Source organism: Lutra lutra, chromosome 9, assembly GCF_902655055.1.
Source record: "Lutra lutra chromosome 9, mLutLut1.2, whole genome shotgun sequence".
In the NCBI taxonomy this organism is placed as follows: domain Eukaryota; kingdom Metazoa; phylum Chordata; class Mammalia; order Carnivora; family Mustelidae; genus Lutra; species Lutra lutra.
The window spans coordinates 21,438,316-21,457,990 of NC_062286.1; the positions used below are offsets into that span (position 1 = coordinate 21,438,316).

Genomic DNA, 19,675 nt, shown 5'->3' on the forward strand with positions numbered 1-19,675 from the left:
GACGCTTTGATGCTACAGCCCTTCACCCTCTTCTCTGTTCCTCCAATGAACCTCCCTGCGGAGACCCAGAGGGGGGCAGCCCGCTCTAGAGCAGCGGGAAAGCAGCCCCCCCTCACCCCCCCGCACTTGCCACCAGCCACGCCCTCGGTGGAGACCCAGCCATTTCTGGGGAAGAGGAGCCACAGGGGATGGGTAGAGACCCTGGGCCTTCCTGACTGGGGAGGACGCTTGTCTCCTTGTACCCAGGGACCGTTCCAAATTAACAGCCATGAGAAAATCTCTGGATCCCTGGGCTGCGGCTCCGAAACTGTCCCCATGGCTGAGCCAACCTGACAGGCCAGTGGTCAGGGAGCCTACTCTGTGGTTTGGTGGCAGCTTCATGGTCCAAAAATATCTCCGTTGTGACTGTCCCGGAGCCTGAAGCCCCACCCTTGGGGCCACCTTGTCCTTAAGGCAGTGCCTTGTCCACAGATGTGCCCCTGGGACCCAGACCAGGCCTGAGGGCATATTGGGAATGAGCCAGGTTTCATAAGGGAGTTGGGGCAGGGTGAGGCCCCAGACTGTGCTAAAGACCATGGGCTTTGCAGTCTGACACACCTGAATTCAAATCTGCCACTTAATTTGTGCTGTCTCCTTGGGTACATTACTGACTTAGTCTTCCTCAATTTTCCTCATCTGCCAAATGGAGCTAATTCTGCATTATTGTGAGGATACAATCAATGTAGAAAATGCCCGGCATGATGCCTGGAGTGTACTGGGCTCTCAGTAAGTGGTAGATCTTGTTGATACTCTGGGGAGGGCTCCTACAGGGTGGTTGGGAGGACCGGCGTGGGGCTGCAGGAGGGTCTGGGGTGTCTGAACCACAGAGGAAGGGGAAGAGGAGCCTTTGGGCCCCAGGGAGAGGCGGTGCCCTTTTCCCCCCAGCTTGTCTGCAGCTGGCTGGGCCCTCCTGCTGTGTCTCAGCACCCTCTGGGACCACTGGGGAAGCCGAAGCCCCTCCCAGAGGCCTGTCCAGTCCCCAACGCCCTGTGTCCCTGAGGCCAGGCCAGCCACACCAGGAAGTAGATGGCCCAAGCAGATAAGTTCATCAGTTCTTTATTGGTTGTCTGGGCCCTAAAGCTGCTGCCCTCAACTTCAGGTCTCCCTGAGCTGCCCCTCTGGGGGCCAGGAAGCAGACAAAGAGGCAGTCCTGGTCCCAGCCTACACGCCCCACTCTTCGGGGCTCATGTTCTGGTACTGAGACTTCTGCAGGTGCAGATCTCTTTCGTCAAGGTTCATATCTCATCATTCTCCAGTTGAATAACATGAACTTCAAACTCATTTGGGGTGCTCTTAGACTCCAAGGTTTCCCCTGGAAGCTCCTCTGCATCCTTTACAGTGTCCCTGGCCTCTGCCTGTCCTGTAGCCTCTGCTGCAGGGCCTGGGACTTCTCTTTCAGCCTCTGCCTGTCCCCCAGCTTCCTGCACAGGCTCTGAGGACTCCCTTCTGGCCTCTGCCGGTCCCCCATCTTCTCTGGGACCCAGGGCTCCCTGCAGCTCTTGTCCTGGCGGGCTGTTAGCTAATGGGGGCTGCCTCCCAATGTCTTGTGGCTCCGGGGGCTCTTCAGGCTGTGTGTGCCTTGGGGCCTCTCCTGGGAAGTTGATGAGCTCTGCAGGGGACATGAGCCCATCCCCGTTCAGGTCCTGGGTCTCGAGCACCTTGTCCACTACCAGGATCACCTGTGGAAGCACACAGTTGCTGTACAGGAACCACTGAACAGACATGTTCCCAGGAGCCCTGACTCTCCCCACACCTCCCCACCTCGCTGCCAGGCAGGCTCAGAGCGCTTCTTTCCTAGTGGATTCCCCAAAACAGTCATGATGAAAAAGACTGAAGCCCCAAGCAGCTGAGTCTCCTTCGTGGGAGAAGCCCTCCTCCGCCACCAGCCAGCAGGGCTTACCGGGTTGGCAATGGGAAAATCAGCAGCTCCAGGTGCCAGAGCTGCGGTCAACATGGACAACAGCTCCAGGCCATCCAGCTGTCCACTCTGGTCATAGTCGTGGAGGGCAAAGAGGTAGAGGAGAACTAAGGAGGAGAAGCCAGATCAGAAGAGACATCAGGAACAGGCAGGGGGTGACCGATGGCCCAGGGTCAGTCTTGGGTGTGCTGCCTCGGAGCCCCTGCCCGCTGGCCCCAGTACCCAACCCCTTACCCTGCTCCCGGGTCATGTGTCCGGGCTCCTTTTCCATCCTCTCCAGTCCCTGTAGGTAGTTCTGCAGAAGCCTGCCAGAAACGGGGAAAGTCAGCCCCAGAGGCCAGTGTGCAGACCCAGGCCTACCCCCAACCCCCAGCCCAGCCCACTCACCGAAGCTGCTCCTGGCCTGGCTGGAAGGGGTTGGACAGGGGCTGCTGCTGCACCTCAGGGTCCAACCTGGAGGAGAGAGAGAAGGGCCAGGCTTGCAAAGAGCCTCCCTAAGGATCCGGCCTACCAGCTGCCCATCCTCAAGCTCCTGGCAGAGTTCTCTCCCCAGACCCAAAGGGCGTTGTTCTCTCAAATTCCACAAAACCCTTGTGAGGCGGAGGCCCTTCTGGTCTCAGAAGCAGAACCTCACTGCCTCGGACTGTTTTTACAGATTCCTAACTTAGACGTTAAGGGAAAACCCAAATAAAGTGTCTGATTAGAGGCCAGATGAGGACACACCTAGTAGATACAAGTTGGAGACCCAAGAAAACAGTGAGTGGGTGTCCGGATAGCAGGGATCGTGGTCACCCTTCAGCTCTGGGGCCCGGGCCAAGGGGCAGGCCTCTGACTCTCCCGGAGGCACTGCCCTGGTTTCCACAGACCGGACCTGCTCCACGACACATGCTGAGGGCATGCATGATGGTTCTGGAGTTTCCATCTGCTCAGGCTCTCTTTCTCAGTCCTTAAAGCCCAAGGTTTGCTCCCAGTTCTGGACGGGGCTGCCTGGGTGACCCAAATCAGTCCAGACCTGCGAGGCTAGATTGCAGGAGCCACTGCGGCAGCCTCTGTCCCTGCTGCCAGCCTTGCTGCTCTCTGTCCCTCCCCCTACACCCCACATACCCAGTGTGGTCTTCATACCGGAGCCTTGAGGCAGATGAGCACACAAAACAGAAAAGATCTGCTAATGACCTCGAAGGCTCTGGTATTCTCACAGAAGGTCTAGAGAAGAGGAGCGCAGCCCCTTCCCGGGCCACAACTGCTTCCCCAAGCCTCATACCCTGTCGGAACTGAAGCCCCGGATCCCAGACGACCCACAGCTCCTTCCCCAAGCCTCACACCCCCTCAGAACTGAGGCCTGGGATCCCAGAGGAACTGATCCCAGCAAAGATGTCCCATTGCCCGCTCTGCAAAGGGCACTCCTATAGGCGGTGGCAGAGGTCAGGGGAAGGGGTGCTGATACAGAGCTCCAGGAGCATACACCCCAGGCTCCTGCCTCCCAGAGGGGCCCACCGCACCCTCAGACTCTCCAGACTCCCTGTATCCCAGCCTATGGCCCTGCCTTCTGGAGCCCATTACCTCACGGTTCCGTCCTTGGGAGCAGCCTGACTCAGGGGCAGCAGCAGCACTAACATTCTCGTTGCCAAAGGTAACAACATCCTTGCCGGAACTGGAACTAGGAGCAGAGTTAGGGAGTCAAGGGGAAGGGATGTCTGCCACAGAGTGAGGGGACAGGAGGGTTAGACAGGAGCTGCTTCTCTCCCTGCCTCCACCAGCAGCCAGGTGACAGGACTCCTTCCTGCTCAGGGAGGAGGCCCACACAGAAATCAGCCATCCCCTGTGGAATCTGCCGGAAACAAATCTTACTCCGGACCCAGTGTGTAAAGCACGGAAAGCAGATCCGCTGTGGCAGAAGCAGCTCTGGGGGGAGGAGTCCCTCCCCACACCCATCCCCCACTCCGTGGTGCCCCGCCCATCCCCCAACCCCATCTTCCCACTCACCCCCCAGCCAGAGGTGCTCAGAGAAGGACAATTCAAGTACATCTACCCCAGTCCAGTTCCTCACTTTGCAAATGGAAGCTAGCTCAGAGACATTAAGAAAAAGGCCAGATCAGAAATGCAGAGTGTCACAAAAAGACCAAGACTTATGCAGAGGCAGATTATTAGCCTGTATTTATTAAAACTCACCCAAGAACAAATCAGTAAAGGCTCAGACTCCTTGAAACAGATCTAAACTCAGGTAAGGGTTGAAACAAATCAGAGTCAAGCCAACGGTGGCCCCAGGACCTATTCTTTTCTCTTAGGAAATCCCAATAGAAAAGAAAAAAAAGCTTCCCCTTAGACCTTCACTGTGCGGGCCCACTGGCAACACAAGCTCTTGGTTATATGAAAAGAGTCAGAGAGAGAAAGGATCAGTCAGAAGCACAGAGCATGAAGCTTACTGACTAGTCCCAGGTAGGTGTACAGAGCCTACCAATTCCCAAGGAAGTACACACCCGCCATAGCTGAGGCCTGAGACCCCACCCCCATCTCTAGGAAGACAAATCCTCAGGTGCAGATGATAGAACCACTGTCAGGGTCCCTGACATTCTGGCTGGCACAGAATTCTCCCCGGGAAAGCCTGTCGGTTTCATCAGATTCTCAAAGAGCTCCGTAGCCCTAACAAGGTGCAGAAGCACGGCAAGGCTGGATTCCAGTGCCTCAGAGAGGCGGGGAAGGGCAGGGACACGGCTTTGCCCCTGGGAAGACGCATGTGGGAGGCTGCCTGTAGCTATGCAGAGCTGCCTTGAGGAAGAAACAACCAAACATGGAAGTCTACAAGAAGGTGAATCTACCAAGAGGCACAAAAACTGTCTTTAGTTTTCTCTGCATATACGTAGACCCAAAAGATATCATGAGTCTATGTAGTTGATTAGTGTCCATAATCCACAGTGGCCAAATGGGTGCTGAAACCACAGTACCCTAAAGGTGTTCATGAACATTGGCTGCAAAACAGATCCTTGAGCTCCAGTTGTCGCACCCAAGAGAGAAAAACGAGTCATGGGCTCATCCGAGGGAGGGAGCTGGAACTGAGATCTCCATATCATCAGCTGGGGGCCCTCAGGGTTAGGGTTAGGTTAATCCAAACCCCAGCTTTAGATTTTCTAAAATAAAAACTGCCATGGTGCCTGAGTGGCTTAGTTGGTTAGGTCTCTGCCTTCGGCTTGGGTCGTGATCCGGGAATCCTGGAATCAAGTCCCATAACAGGCTTCCCCTGCTCTGCAGGGAGCCTGCAGGTTAGGTCAGGGTTAGACTAGGGTTAGGTTAACCCTAACCCCAACTGCTGTGGACACATCTCACTGAAAGGGTCATCTAGAAAAATATCCAAACCTCCATGTCTGGGAGTATGATAGGAACTGTCCCAATGAAAGTCATTCCAAAGCTGGCTAAAAATAGAAAGTATCTTTACAAATGCATTGAGTTGGCAAGAAAGTAAGAAATTCTGAGTACAGTGAAACAGAAAGCACAGGGCAACGGTAATCCTGAGGGGGAATGAGCTTGAAGTAGGCTTTGGCTGTCAAACCAAACCCTGGTCAATTTGCACTATCAGTTGGAGTGGCTGGTGTGGGTAGTAGAGCTCAGAGATAAAGGTTGGACCCACCCAGTGGGAGGAGACTAATAGGAGATTCCCAACCTAGAGCTGGGATTCAAACAGTCCTACTCAATACATACTTTTTTTTTTTAAAGATTTTATTTATTTATTTGACAGACAGAGATCACAAGTAGGCAGAGAGGCAGGCAGAGGGAGAGGAGGAAACAGGATCCCTGCTGAGCAGAGAGCCCGATGCGGGGCTTGATCCCAGGACCCTGAGATCATGACCTGAGCCGAAGGCAGAGGCTTAACCCACTGAGCCACCCAGGCGCCCCAATACATACTTTTTTTGTGGAGAAAAAGTAAATGTGCCACAAAGAAGGGAGGGCAGCATAAATCTTGTCTGTCTTTACCTTGGTGCTGGGTGGAAGGGATAAAGTCTTCCCTGAGCATTTGTAACAAGCCTGCTTTAATGTGGGTCCAAGGCCTGAACTAAGCTACCACTGTGGTTCAAAAGCCAAAGCACATTGCTTGCATTTTAAGTGGTACCTGGTTGAGAGTACCTCCAGTCAACTAGTAAAGGAAAATACACATCTTGTCCGAGAAACACAATTCCAATTCAGGCCCCAAAGAAATTCCATTGGTAAAGGGTCATGGAGCATGACCTCACAGCCAGAAAGTCATAAATACACAAGGAAATAAGACACTGTCAGTGAGAGCCAGCTAACCAATAGAGAGTGAAACCAGACTTGCAAAAGAAGGACACTGGAATTATCATACCAAGAACATGAAGTATAGTTAATTTGTTTCAAGAAATTAAAGAGAAGCTTGAAACTACGGGAAAAGAGTATGAGCATAAAAATGACTGAGAAGATTTGAAGAAGAACCAAATATAATTTCCACAAAATAATGAAAAGATTAATTTTAAAATGCAATGAGTAAGTTAGAGGATGTGAGAATTAATGAACAAATTATCCAGGAGGTAGCTCATTGAGCCAAAGACAGAAAATATAAAACACAGGTTAAGTGGCATGGAAAATGAAGGAGAAATGGGACCGAAGCACTGTTCTATGATAGAACAGCTGAGATTTCCCCCAGTCTATTGCAAAAACACAATACTCGAATCCAGGAAGCCCAACAATCCAAGGAAAGCTAAATAAACAGTATACACACCCAGAGCTATTCTGAAACTATATGATACCAAGAAAAAGAGAAGTTCTTAAAGGTAGTCAGAAGGAAAAGACAAATCCCCAAAAGGACGATTAGACTGATAGTTGATTTCTCAACAGCAACAGTGATACCAGGTTACAGTAGTACAGTATTTTAACACATTGAGAAGGGGGAGTGTGGGGGGCGCGGGGGAGAACTGTCATTCTAGAATTTTCGTCTCAGCAAAATTATCTTCCAAGAATGAGGTGAAACAAAAACAATTTTAATAAACAACAAATTAGAGAATTTGCCACCAACATTCCTCCATTAAAGGAAATTCTAAGGGATTTACTGCAGGAAAAAGGAAAATGATCCCAGAAAGGTTTGAAATGCAAGGAAAAATGGTGAGCAGAAAAAAATCAGAAAGTATTTGGGAAAATAGAAACAAACATAGACTGATAATTACATTAATATAGGGAGCAAAAAAAGGTGAACTAAACTACAATATTGGACAACATTAAGATGTAAGGTAAGGGGGCGCCTGGGTGGCTCAGTGGGTTAAAGCCTCTGCCTTCAGCTCAGGTCATGGTCCCAGGGTCCTGGGATCAAGCCCTCATCCGGCTCTCTGCTCAGCAGGGAGCCTGCTTCCCCATCTCCCTCTGCCTGCTTGTGATCTCTCTCTCTGTCAACTAAGATAATTAAAAAAAAAAAAAAAGATGTAATGTGAGGATGGTTGTTTGAGAAGAGAGTAGACATATTGAGCAACTTTGTTAAATATGCACGGAAAGGTCTTAAGGAGAACCACTAAAAAAACAAAAATGGAAGAAATAGAATGTATGACCTCAAACCAGCAGAGAAAAAATGAATGGAATTTTTTATTTTTTTATTAAAACAGGGTTATTTTTTAAGATTTTATTTATTTATTTGACAGAAAGAGAGACAACAAAGAGAGGGAACACAAGCAGGGGGAGTCAGAGAGGGAGAAGCAGGCTTCCTGTTGAACAGGGAGCCTGATGTAGGGCTCCATCCCAGGACCCCGGGATCATGACCTGAGCCAAAGGCAGATGCTTAATGACTGAGCCACCCAGGCACCCCATGAATGGAAATTAAAAAAAAATCATTTCAAAGGAAGGCAGTAAAAAAGAATAGAGAAACTTAAAAAATGAAAAAATATGGCAAAAAAATATAAATTAAGATGGTAAAAATATATCTAAGTTTATCGGTGGTCATAACTATAAATTCTTTAAATTCATTGGTTAAGAAATAGAAATTACCGGGGTGCCTGGGTGGCTCAGTGGGTTAAAGCCTCTGCCTTCAGCTCAGGTCATGATCCCAGGGTCCTGGGATCAAGCCCTGCATTGGGCTCTCTGCTCAGCAGGGTGCCTGCTTCCCCCCCCCTCTGCCTGCCTCTGCCTGCTTGTGATCTCTCTGTCAAATAAATAAATGAAATATTTTTTTAAAAAAGAAATAGAAATTACCAAAATACATACAAAACAAGGTACAGTTATATGTAATTTTCCGGAGATGAACCTAAAAAGTAGAGACACAGGTTGAAAGCAAAAGGATGGGAGGAGGGCATCTGGGTGCCTTCAGCTGGGGCCCTGATCTCAGGGTCCTGGGATCGAGTCCCGCGTCAGGCTCTCTGCTCAGAAGGGAGCCTGCTTCCCTCTCTCTCTCTGCCTGCCTCTCTGTCTACTTGTGATCTCTCTCTGGCAAGTAAATAAATAAAATCTTTAAAAAAAAAAAAAAAGGATGGGAGGATATGTAAAACAATAAAAAAGCTAGTGATAAATAGTGATAAATAAAAAAGAAAGCTAGTGCAGCTTTATAGACATTAGACTAGACTTTAAGATGAAAGGCATTATCATAGATAAAAGAATGTCATTACAAAATTCATAAAAATTTAATACCCTAGGAAGATACCATAGTTCTGAACTATGGTATATGGACATATGGTATATGTCTAATAACATAGCCTCAAAACATCTAAAATAAAAACTGCCATGGGCGCCTGAGTGGCTCAGTTGGTTAGGCTACTGCCTTTGGCTCAGGTCGTGATCCCGGAGTCCTGGGATCGAGCCCCATAACAGGCTTTCCCTGCTCTGCAGGAGCCTGCTTCTGCTTCTCCCTCTGCTTCTTCCCCTGCTTGTGCTCTCTCTCTGTCAAATAGATAAATAAAATATTTTTTTAAAAACTGCTATAACACTACATACCTATTAGAATGGCCAAAATCCAGGACACTGACAACACCAAACACTGGAGAGGATGGGAAGCAGCAAGAACTCTCATTGCTGGTAGGAATGCAAAACGGCGCGGCCACTTTGGAAGACACTTAAGCAGTTTCTTATGAAGTTAAATGCATTCTTACCATACAACCCAGCAAATTCAGCAATTGCACTCCTTCACGTTTATTGAAACGAGCTAAAAAATCATGTCCACACAAAAACCTACACATAGATGTTTATAGCAGCCTTATTCATAATTGCCAAAACTGAAAAGCAACCAAGATGCCCTTCAATGGTGGATGGAGAGATAAACTGTGGTAGGTTGCCTGTGGGGCTCAGTCATTAACCACCTGCCTTCAGCTCATGTCATGGTCCCAGGGTCCTGGGATCGAGCCCCGCACTGGGCTCCCTGCTCAGCAGGAAGCCTGCTTCTCCCTCTCCCACTCCCCCTGTTTGTGTTCCCTCTCTTGCTATCTCTCTCTGTCAAATAAATAAATAAAATCTTAAGAAAGAGAGAGAGAGAGAGGAAAGAAGGAAGGAAGGAAGGAAGGAAGGAAGGAAGGAAGGAAGGAAGGAAGGAAATGTGGTATACCCAGACAATGGAATATTAGTTAGTGCTAAAAAGAAATGAGCTATTGGGGCGCTGGGTGGCTCAGTTGGTTAAAGCGCCTGCCTTCGGCTCAGATTATGATCTCAAGGTCCTGGGATCGAGCCCCACATCAGGCTTCCTGATCAGCGGGGAGTCTGCTTCTCCCTCTCCCTCTGCCCCTCCTGCCTACTCATGCTCCCTCTCTCTCAAATAAATAAACTCTTTAAAAAAAAAAAAAAAGAGCTAGGGGCATCTGGGTGGCTCCGTGGATTAAGCCTCTGCCTTCGGCTCAGGCCAGGATCCCAGGGTCCTGGGATCGAGCCCCACATCGGGCTCTCTGCTCAGCAGAGAACCTGCTTCCTCCTCTCTCATTCTCTCTCTCTCTCTGCCTGCTTCTCTGCCTACTTGTGATTTCTGTCAAATAAATAAATAAAAAAATCTTAAAAAAAAATGAGCTAGCAAGCCATGAAAAGCCCTAGAGGAATTTAAATCAATATTACTAAGTGAAAGAAGCCAATCTGAAAAGGCTATGCACTGTATGATTTCGATGGTAAGACATTCTGGAAAAGGCAAAACTGTGGAGACAGTCAAAATAGTGGTTGCTATGGGTTGGGGTGGAAGGATGAAGAGGTGGAGCAGAGAAGATTTTAGGGCAGTGAAACTACTCTTTATGATACTACAAAGACAAGACATGTCATTATACAATTGTCCAAACCCACAGAATGTTCTAGAATGAACCCTGATGTAAACTATGGACTTTGAGTGATGATGTGTCAGTGTGAGTTCCTCCAGTTGTCTGGAATGCACAGTCTGGCCTGCGATGTTGATCGTGGGGGAGCAGTGCATGTAGGGGGGAGCACAGAGGTATACTGGAAATCTCTGTACCTCTCACTCAACTTTGCTGTGAACCTAAAACTGCTCTAAAAAAATAAAATCTTAAAAAAAAAAAAAACAACTAGCAGAACTACAAGGAGAAAAGTCGAATCTGCCATCGTGGTGGGAGAATTTAATAGACATCATCCAGTATTTGAAACATTAACCAGACTAAAAATGAGTAAGAATGTAGAAGGTTGAATAAAAAACTTAATATGCCTGAGCTAATGAACAAATGAGAGACCAATCCCCTAGCAAGTACATATTCTTCTCAATACATGTGGAATATTTATAAAAACTGACAAGTAATGGGCCAGAGCACATGGCTCAGTGAATAACAAAGACTCTGTCTCACGCTATATTATACGACTAACATGTAATTACATAGAAACCAACAACAAAAATGATGCAAAAAATCTCACATATATGGAAATTTATTTTTTTTAAAGATTTTATTTATTTATTTGACAGAGAGAGATCACAAGTAGACAGAGAGGCAGGCAAAGAGAGAGGGAGGGAAGCAGGCTCTCTGCTGAGCAGAGAGCCCGGTGCGGAACTCGAACCCAGGACCCTGAGATCATGACCTGAGCCGAAGGCAGTGGCTTAACCCACTGAGCCACCCGGGCGCCCCACATATATGGAAATTTAAAAGGCATAATTACATGTGGTTCAGAGAAGAAAATCATAATGGAAACTTAAATACTTAGAGTTGGATAATACTGGGAAAATATGTGTGAAAACAAGATGGGTAGAGCAGTATCAGAGGGAAAGTGGATTGACTTAAAAGCATCTAATAGAAGAAAGTGCTAAAAGTTCGTGAGTTAAGCTTCCAACTCAATAAGCTAGTAAGACAGAATAAACTTAAAGAAATGAGGAATGCCTGGGTGGTTCAATTAAAGCCTCTGCCTTCAGCTCAGGTCATGATCCCAGAGTCCTGGGATCGAGCCCTACATTGGGCTCTCTGCTCAACAGGAAGCCTGCTTCCACCTCTCTCTCTGCCTGCCTCTCTGCCTACTTGAGATCTCTGTCTGTCAAACAAATAAATAAAATCTTTAAAAAAAATAAAGAAAAAACAAAAGATGGTAGAGATTAGGAATACGACTGAGAAGAGCGAGAAAAGCCAGGCACTGGTGTTTCTTTAAAAGGACTAATAAAATAGACAAACCTCTGACACATTAAGAACAAAGAGAAAAGGCACAAAGAAAGAACATTGGCAGTGAACATGGGGACATAACTACGGAAATAGCAGAAACTTGGAAACTTAGAGGTCAGAGCTAATTTCCTAGAAAAGCTTGATAGCAAAACTGATGGAGGAAGAAATAGCAAATTTTAATAGTCCTATAACCATTAAAGAAATTGAATCAGTGAGGATTAGCCTCTGTTGTTTGAAGGATTGCAAACCTGACACTTTCTAGAGAGCAACCTGGAAATGTATGGTAATTGCCATGAAACTGACCCAGTGATACCATCCTGAGGATTACAGAGGGAGGAACTCAAATGGAAAAAGAATTATAAAGATATTTATAACCATGCCATTCATATTAGTGAAAGAAACATAATCAACCTGAATGGCTAATATTTAGGCAATGGCTAAGCAAAGCATATTAAAGGACAGAGCAATTAAAAATGATAAATATTGCAGAGTGCCTGGGTGTCTCAGTAGGTTGTGCACCTGACTCTTGGTTTCAGCTCAGGTCAGGGTCTCAGGGCCTGGGATTGGGGGGAAGGCCTGCCCCACCCCCCTGCATTGGGCTCTGAGCTCCGTGGGGAGTCTGCTTCTCTCTCTGCTCTCTCTCTCTCAAATAATTTTTTAAAAAATGATATTGCAGGAGCACCTTGGTGGCTCAGTGGGTTAAAGCCTCTGCCTTCGGCTCAGGTCATGATCCCAGGGTCCTGGGATCGAGCCCCACATTGGGCTCTCTGCTCGGCAGGGAGCCTGCTTCCCTTCCCCTTCCCTGCCTGCCTCTCTCTGCCTACCTGTGATCTCTGTCTGTCAAATAAATAAATAAAATCTTTTAAAAAAATATTGCAAACTTGTAATTTTTAAAGGAAAAAAATAGATGTGAAAATATCAAAGGCTTAAACTTCTGTATCACGAATGACACCGTAAGTCAAGTACAACAGGACAAGTGAGAGAGGACTAGGGGAGTGTAAGTAGGGTTCAAAACTACCTCAGTTCTTGGGAGGGGGAACTCACCACAGCCTGCCTCAAGGAGGTGAAAGACAGAAGTCTCAAGAGAAAGCCCCTGGGGACTGAGAGGAGATGCAAGACTGAGACGCCTGCTCCTGAGCCAGGAGGATCAGGGAGAAGTTCCAGCCCATGGGGTGCCCGAGCATTCTGGAAGCAGTGGCTGTAGGAGGGTACAGGTCAATGGGGCAGAGGGCCCTGGTTCTTTCTGTGCAGAGCGCTGCTGGGTTTCTTGGGAGGCGGGGCAGTAGAGGCTGGGCTCAGCTGAGGGTTCCGGTATCTAAGATAGAAGAAGAGGCACATAATGGCTGAGAAGGCCAGCTGGCCAGAAGCAGCCAGGAGAATGCTGGCAAATAGAGACCCTGGGACTAGATACCACAGAAGACAGCCTGGGTTGCAACAGATGTCAAAGACCTTTGTGGCCAAAGACCAAGAGGGTGAGCATCTCCAGGGAAGGCAAATAGAAATATAAGTTTGTAGAACGAAGATAAAATTTATTTGCTGCTTTACTATTTAAGCGCCCACTGTGTGTGAGGCACTATCTTACAAGTGAGATGATAAAGTAGAATTACTTCTTTTTTTTTCTTAAAGCTTGCAAATATATAAGAAAAGATACAGATGCTAGACAGTGATTGAGGGAAAGACAGGGAAACAGAGTTACTGAGGAAGAGGTCACATAGTCTAGAGGGGAAGGGTATGGGCCCCAACCTCAGGCGGCCTGAACCCCAGGCCTGGCTCTGGAACCACGAGGCTTCTGTGTTTTAGGCTGTTCATCTATGTGAGGCAGACGAGAGCACCCCTCATGGGGTGCGGTAAGGGTTCAGTGACACCTGATTGTACACATCCTACACATTTTGCACAGTGCCTGCTTGTACACAAACACCCGTTTCCCTCCAGAAGTTTCCCTGGCTGGCTCTGCAGTGGCTTCACACACACACACACCCTCCTGGTCTCCCCACCTGGATGCCCTCAGATTGTTTCCTGCATCCCCAACCCATCTGTTTACTGCCAGGACCTGGGCCTACAGGAGGCGTTGGAGTAATTTAAATCCCTCAGAGCTGTCAAAACCTATTATCCGGGCTTCTCAGGCACTAGCAGTTGCCTTTTAAAAGAGGACCGTCCGGTGAGAGCAATTCAGGCATAAAGGGGAAGCACCCCTCAGATTCCACTGATCTACTCCCTCCTTAGGCCAAATGTTCTGGTTTGCAGAACAGGTCTACAAATTCCTTGACCCGCCTTCCCACAAAGGACCAAGTCTAATTTGCCTTTCCTTACATACGATCTGGACTTAGCCACTCACTTCGAACGAAGAGCTGAAATAAAGGTGTGGGTCATAAAAGATGCCATAGCTTGTACCTGGTTCTGCTTCACTCTCCCTCTGTCTCCTCACACGCACATAGGCCCCTGTGGAGCCCTGAGCCGCCACGGAAGATGTCTGGCGTCCCCGAAGCCGCCACGCTGGAAAGACTGTGTGGGGAAACCGCAGAGGCCTGAGGAGCTGCAGCCGATCCGGCCTTCGGCTGCTCTCGTCTCCCCCAGCCCGAGACCATCCAGGTGAGAGGGCAAACCTTCAGGTGATTCCAACTCCCAGCTTTCAAGGTGCCCCAGTCCACACGGAATGAGCAGACATATGCTGGTTTCCACAGCCAGGCCCAGACTGCAGGCTCATGACCAAGGTCAACGTTCTGGCTTCCAGCCATTAAGTTGTGAGGTGGTTTGTTAAGTTGTCTTAGTAATCAGGACTGTGTGTGACCTGGGCAGTGGTGACACGGGGCCCACCTCTCAGAGCGGACCTTGGCTTTAGCGTAATGCTCTGCTGACTCCATATTGAAATTATTATTATTTTTTTAAAAATAAGTATGCTCCACCCACAGTGTGGGGCTTGAACTCATGACTTTGATATCAAGAGTCACCAGCCAGGTGCCCACCATCCTGAAATTCTTACTCTTGTTTTTGCCCAGGGCCCTGAAAGTACGTACCTGGTCCTGAACCCTACCCACATGAATTACTATTATCCTCCTCCTCTTGGTCCTATGCATCCATTTCATGTATGTAACCATTCAGGGGGTGCCTGGGTGGCTCAGTGGGTTAAGCCTCTGCCTTCAGCCCAGGTCATGATCTCAGGGTCCTGGGATCGAGCCCCACATTGGGCTCTCTGCTCAGCAGGGAGCCTGCAACACCCCCCCCCCCGCCACCTGCCTCTCTGCCTACTTGTGATCTCTCTCTCTCTGTCAAATAAATAAATAAAATCTTAAAAAAAAAAAAAGGTTTTTTTGTGTAGTGGACTGAGAACAGAACTTTGGGACCAGCCCCCACCACAGGCTGTCCCTGCGACCTTGGGTGAATTAATTATCCTCACTGAACTTCAGTTACCTTATCTGCACAAAGAGATGATAACAGTACTCACCTCTCCTAGTTACAATGGATAGGGAGTGCGTAACAAATTATTTGCACAAATTAATGTAGTAGCCTCTCTTGTCCTTGCCTCCAGTATCTTCTCCATTTAAGGAACCCTCCAGGGGTACCTGGGTAGCTCAGTGAGTTAAGCATCTGACTCTTGATTTTGGCTCAGGTCGTGATCTCAGGGTGGGGAGACCAAGTCCCATGTCCTAAGCAAGGAGCCTGGTTGAGATTCTCTTTTTCACTCTTCCTCTGATCCTCCCCCTGTACACACACACACACACACTCTCTCTCTCTCTCTCTCAAATACATAAATCTAAACAAAAAAGGGGGGGTGCCTGGGTGGCTCAGTGGGTTAAAGCCTCTGCTTTCAGGTCAGGTCGTGATCTCAGGGTCCTGGGATCGAGCCCCGCATTGGGCTTTCTGCTCAGCAGGGAGCCTGCTTCCCCCTCTCTCTGCCTGCCTCTCCGCCTACTTGTGATCTCTCTCTGTCAAATAAATAAAATCTTAAAAAAAAAAAGAACCCTCCATATCCACATCACATTAATCTTCCTTAGCTAGAACACCACTGCTCCAAAATCTTCAAAGACTCCCTGTTTCTGTTACAGTCCACAGTCCTCACCTTGGCGTTCAAGGCCTTCTGCAATCAGCTGTCAGGTCAGCATTCTATATTCATCTTCCAGTGCTCCATTACACCAACACTCGGCTTCAAACAGAAGGGCTACTGGAGTCCCCCTGCCCCACAACACGCAAGTGCTTCTCGATTTCACTTTCCAGTGCTTTTGCCTGGAACGCCCTGGGCCCTCCTGACAACCCGAGCATTCTGGTTATAGCTCATGTCACAAGCTTAAATAACTGCATGGCCCACCTCTGTTGTTTAAAGGAAGTCAAGCTAAGGTACCTCAAGTAATATGTCATGAGGTTGGTGTAATGTGATTTGTTCACGCTGAAGACATTTCTCAGCATTTACAAAAGCTTCTGTAAGCAACAGGAAAAAGCCGTCCTTGAACCACCGCCCGTCAAAGGTGTTCCTAACCATTCCCTACAACTATAGAGCACACAAATGTGATTTACCCTCATGACCACCTGAGAGCCACAGCTCTTAGTTAACGGTCGTGATGTAGCTCCGTAGTTATTCACATCCTTCACACACACGCACATGCACACACTCACATTCACAATGACTCTCAGGCTTCACATTTCTTCAGGCCTTTGCACCAGCACAGGTGAGGAGGGCCCAGCCTTGGAGTCAGACCTGAGATCAAATCCTGCCTCTGGGTCCTGACAGTGTGATCCAGGCGAGTGCTTAACCTCTCTGAGCCTGGGATAACGGTGCCTGCCTTGTAACAGCCTGGGGAAGAAGCCATGGGATAATGCAGGGTAAATGACTGGCACCTGAGTATTTCCAGAGAATCTAGGATGTGGCAGGAGCCTTTGATCTTGGGTAGCTTCCATCCAGGGCAAAACTTTCTTCCACAGCATCCCTGTCAATGGCCATCAGCCCTCGCTTGACTTCCAGGTCAGGAGTCCAGCCCCTCATAGGGCATCCTTTCCGTTTCTGGCTGAATCTAACTGTCCGAAAGTTATTTTGAACTGAATCCTAACACACTTGACTTATCCCTCTGGTGCCCCTGTCCCTCCCAGGACACGCCCCCCCCCCGCCCCCCGCCCCCCCCCCCCCCCCCCCCCCCCCCCCCCCCCCCCCGCCAAAAGAAGACAGAGCGTTCTACAGCCAAAAAGGCCCCACACCTGAGAGCCGGCCTTCACCTTGCCACTTCCTTCTGGGTGATAACCTGGGGCCCCTCTCCAGCCCCCCGCCCTTTTCTTCATCTGCCAAATGACGATAAAACTCCTGCCAGCCCCCAACCCCCTCCCAGGATGTCAGAGCGACAAAGGAGACATCGGAGGGAACCGCGGGTGGGGAACTGTGGAACCCCATCACCACACCTAGGGAGCTCGGGATTCGCTTTCCAGCGAATCTTCCTCTACCTGCTCTCCGGACCTCCTCCCGGAAAGTGCCCCGAGGCGGGAGCCGCCGCTCCAACCCCGTCCACGCCGCAGGGGGGACGCAGAGGGGCTGCGCCTGCAGCCTGGGGACCCAGAGGCCGGGAGGGCGCCCCGGCCCCGCGGTCTCGCCCCGCGACCCGCGCGTCCCCCGCCGGCTTTGGTGGCGGCGGCGGCGGCCCCCAGTCCGCCCAGCCCGGTGTCCCGCAGCCAGGGGACGCGGAGCGCGGACCCACCTGCGGCGAGCGCGGCTAGAGGCTGTGCGGCGGCCGCTCCTCGGCTCCCCTCCGGGCCCTCCCCCGGGCCGCTCCACGTGGCCGCTCCACGTCGCCCTCCGGCCGGCCGCCGCCCTGGCCCGGGCAGAGTCCGCAGCGCCCGCGGCCGGGGGCATGGCCTGCTGCCCTCCGCAGCCCCCCCGCGGGCCCCGCCGGGCTTCCTCTCCGCGGTCCCCGCGCGTGTGCGAGCGTGTGCGTGTGTGTGTCTGCGTCTCTGTGATCTGAGAGATAGAGACGGACATTTAGAGACACACAGACGAAGAGGCAGATGGTGACGCTGGTGTTCATGAGAAGCAGGTCTAACTGTGCGGGTGCCGCCGGTGCCCCTGCCTGCTGGCCCCCAGATGTGCAGGACAAGACAAAGTGTAGCTGTTGGTGCGACCTTGAATCCTGGCTGTGACCTTGTGTATGAGGTGCCTGTGACAGTAGGCCTATGGGACGCTGTATCCAGAGAGGTAAGATGGCCTTGAGAGGGTATGGCCAGTGTGTGAAGGACTGGTGTGTGACAGGAGAGGATATTCCTAGGACACAGGTCAGGGTATCTGGTGGAACCCTTCCTGAGTTGTCTGTGATGCTCAAGTGACAGCTGTGACTGCTGGTTTCCAGAGAAGGTGTCCTCGTGTGGCTGTGACCCTGTGCATCTCTGAGAAGTGGTTCCATGTGAAACTCGATTGGGGAGGGGCTGGGAAAAGGATCATCTTTTTTTTTTTTTTTTTTTTTTTTTTTTTTTTTTTTTTTAAAGATTTTATTTATTTATTTGACAGAGAGAAATCACAAGTAGGCAGAGAGGCAGGCAGAGAGAGAGAGGAGGAAGCAGGCTCCCTGCTGAGCAGAAAGCCCGATGTGGGGCTCGAACCCAGGACCTGGGATCATGACCTGAGCCCAAGGCAGCGGCTTAACCCACTGAGCCACCCAGGCGCCCCGGGAAAAGGATCATCTTAAGGGCGTTGGTGGCAGTCATTTGCCAGGACAGAGTGTAGCTTTGCGGTCAAAATGGTGTCACCTACTTTTGTCACAGTGACCAGTTCCACTACACTTCAGACTACATCCTCACCCACTGGCCCAAGGTCTTAGTTCTTTAAAAGAATCACTTCTTATCTCTCCAGAATCTTCCACTTCTCCATCAGCTCCTTCCCATCAGCATCTATCACCACAGACCCTCATCAAGGTCACCCTGTCCTCCTTCCTGTAGTGGACACTGCTGGATACTACCTCCTGGAATGATGGTATCCGCTGGCTTCAGCAACACCATTCTTTCTCTTGGCATTTTCTTCTTCGTTTTCTTTATGTGCCCGAGTTCCTCTGGGCGGTCTCTTCACTCCCCATCTGCTCATATGTACATCTGTTCATGTAGCTTCCATCACTATCTGCTATGGGTGGAACAGAGTCCCTCAAAAAGTCCTACGTTGTCGGGGCGCCTGGGTGGCTCAGTGGGTTAAAGCCTCTGCCTTCGGCTCAGGTCATGATCCCAGGGTCCTGGGATCAAGCCCCACATCAGGCTCTCTGCTCAGCAGGGAGCCTGCTTCCCACCCCCCCACACCTACCTCTCTGCATACTTGTGATCTCTCTGTCAAATAAATAAATAAAATCTTAAAAAAAAAAAGTCCTATGTTATCATCCTAATCCCCAATACCTCAGAATGTGAGTTTATGTGGAAATAGTGAAAATGAGGTCATGTTGGCTCACGCTACTCCAATATAACTGGGGTCCATAGACTCACACAGGGAGACCAGCATGTGAAGACACGGCAGAGATTGGAATGAAGCTTCTACATGCCAAAGAAGGCCAGAGATTGCCAACAAACCACCGGAAGCTAGAGAAGAGGCATGGAGCAGACGCTTCCTCCCAGCTCTCAGGAGGAACCAATCTTTCTGAACTTGGACTTCTAGTCTCCAGAACTGTAAGACAATAAACTTCAGTTGTCTAAGACAGCCAGTGTATAGTAATTTGTTATGGCAACTCTGCAAACTAATATATCATTTAAATGCTGATGACTATCGAATCTCAAATTCCAATCTCCAAGCCCCAGACCACTTTGGGAATTGAACATCCTCTAATTTGTGCCTAGATTTTAATTTATAAAGGTGACGGAGAAGTCAATGCCACTGAAACATTTAATATTACAGTTCCCCTAGAAACTAGAGGCACAGCTCACCACACAGGACGGCAGGGAGAGGCACCAGTGTAGAGGGCAGAAAGGAGCAAGGGAGAAGACCTAGGCCAAGGCCTTTGCTAAATGGGAAAGGCAAGGCAAGGCAGACAGTTTAAAATTGGCTAGTTGGAGTCAGTCAGGCAGGCTTTGGGACATAGGAACTATTCCTAGTTATCAGATACCTGACCCTGGGTTGATCTAGGACAGGGGAAATATTAGTTTACTGAATGAGAATTAAATTAAAGAAGCAGGTCAGAGTATGGGCTCTGGATTGCAGGTGAGATGCCAACTTTGGCCGTTTGGCCCTGTG

At 49.5% G+C, this 19,675-nt stretch overlaps 1 protein-coding gene and 1 long non-coding RNA gene across 6 annotated transcripts in view; both read right to left on the bottom strand.

Annotated features, from left to right (window-relative positions):
• The window catches only part of LOC125109983 (uncharacterized), a 30,400-nt gene extending 15,773 nt beyond the window's left edge, over positions 1 to 14,627 (bottom strand). Inside the window, exons 1-2 of the long non-coding RNA XR_007130399.1 lie at positions 14,592 to 14,627; positions 127 to 278 (exon numbers count right to left, since the gene is read on the bottom strand). This is a non-coding gene — a long non-coding RNA (uncharacterized LOC125109983). The remainder of the gene's footprint in view (positions 1 to 126; positions 279 to 14,591) is intronic.
• Positions 1,082 to 17,254, bottom strand: CGREF1 (cell growth regulator with EF-hand domain 1). Of its 5 annotated transcripts, none has more exons than XM_047747108.1 (8): positions 17,175 to 17,226; positions 16,108 to 16,285; positions 13,891 to 14,001; positions 3,518 to 3,651; positions 2,345 to 2,410; positions 2,192 to 2,262; positions 1,940 to 2,064; positions 1,082 to 1,718 (listed from the first exon to the last, which is right to left on the bottom strand). In XM_047747108.1, exons 4-8 carry the CDS (start codon positions 3,595 to 3,597, stop codon positions 1,275 to 1,277), a joined length of 786 nt encoding a protein of 261 aa, XP_047603064.1. In that variant the 5' UTR covers positions 3,598 to 3,651; positions 13,891 to 14,001; positions 16,108 to 16,285; positions 17,175 to 17,226; the 3' UTR covers positions 1,082 to 1,274. The 5 variants fall into 5 exon arrangements, with proteins under 5 accessions (XP_047603064.1, XP_047603062.1, XP_047603061.1 ...); XM_047747106.1 differs by having other exon boundaries at positions 3,518 to 3,614; positions 17,175 to 17,225; XM_047747105.1 differs by lacking the exon at positions 16,108 to 16,285 and having other exon boundaries at positions 3,518 to 3,608; positions 17,175 to 17,254.
• Positions 17,255 to 19,675: the final 2,421 nt, after the last annotated feature.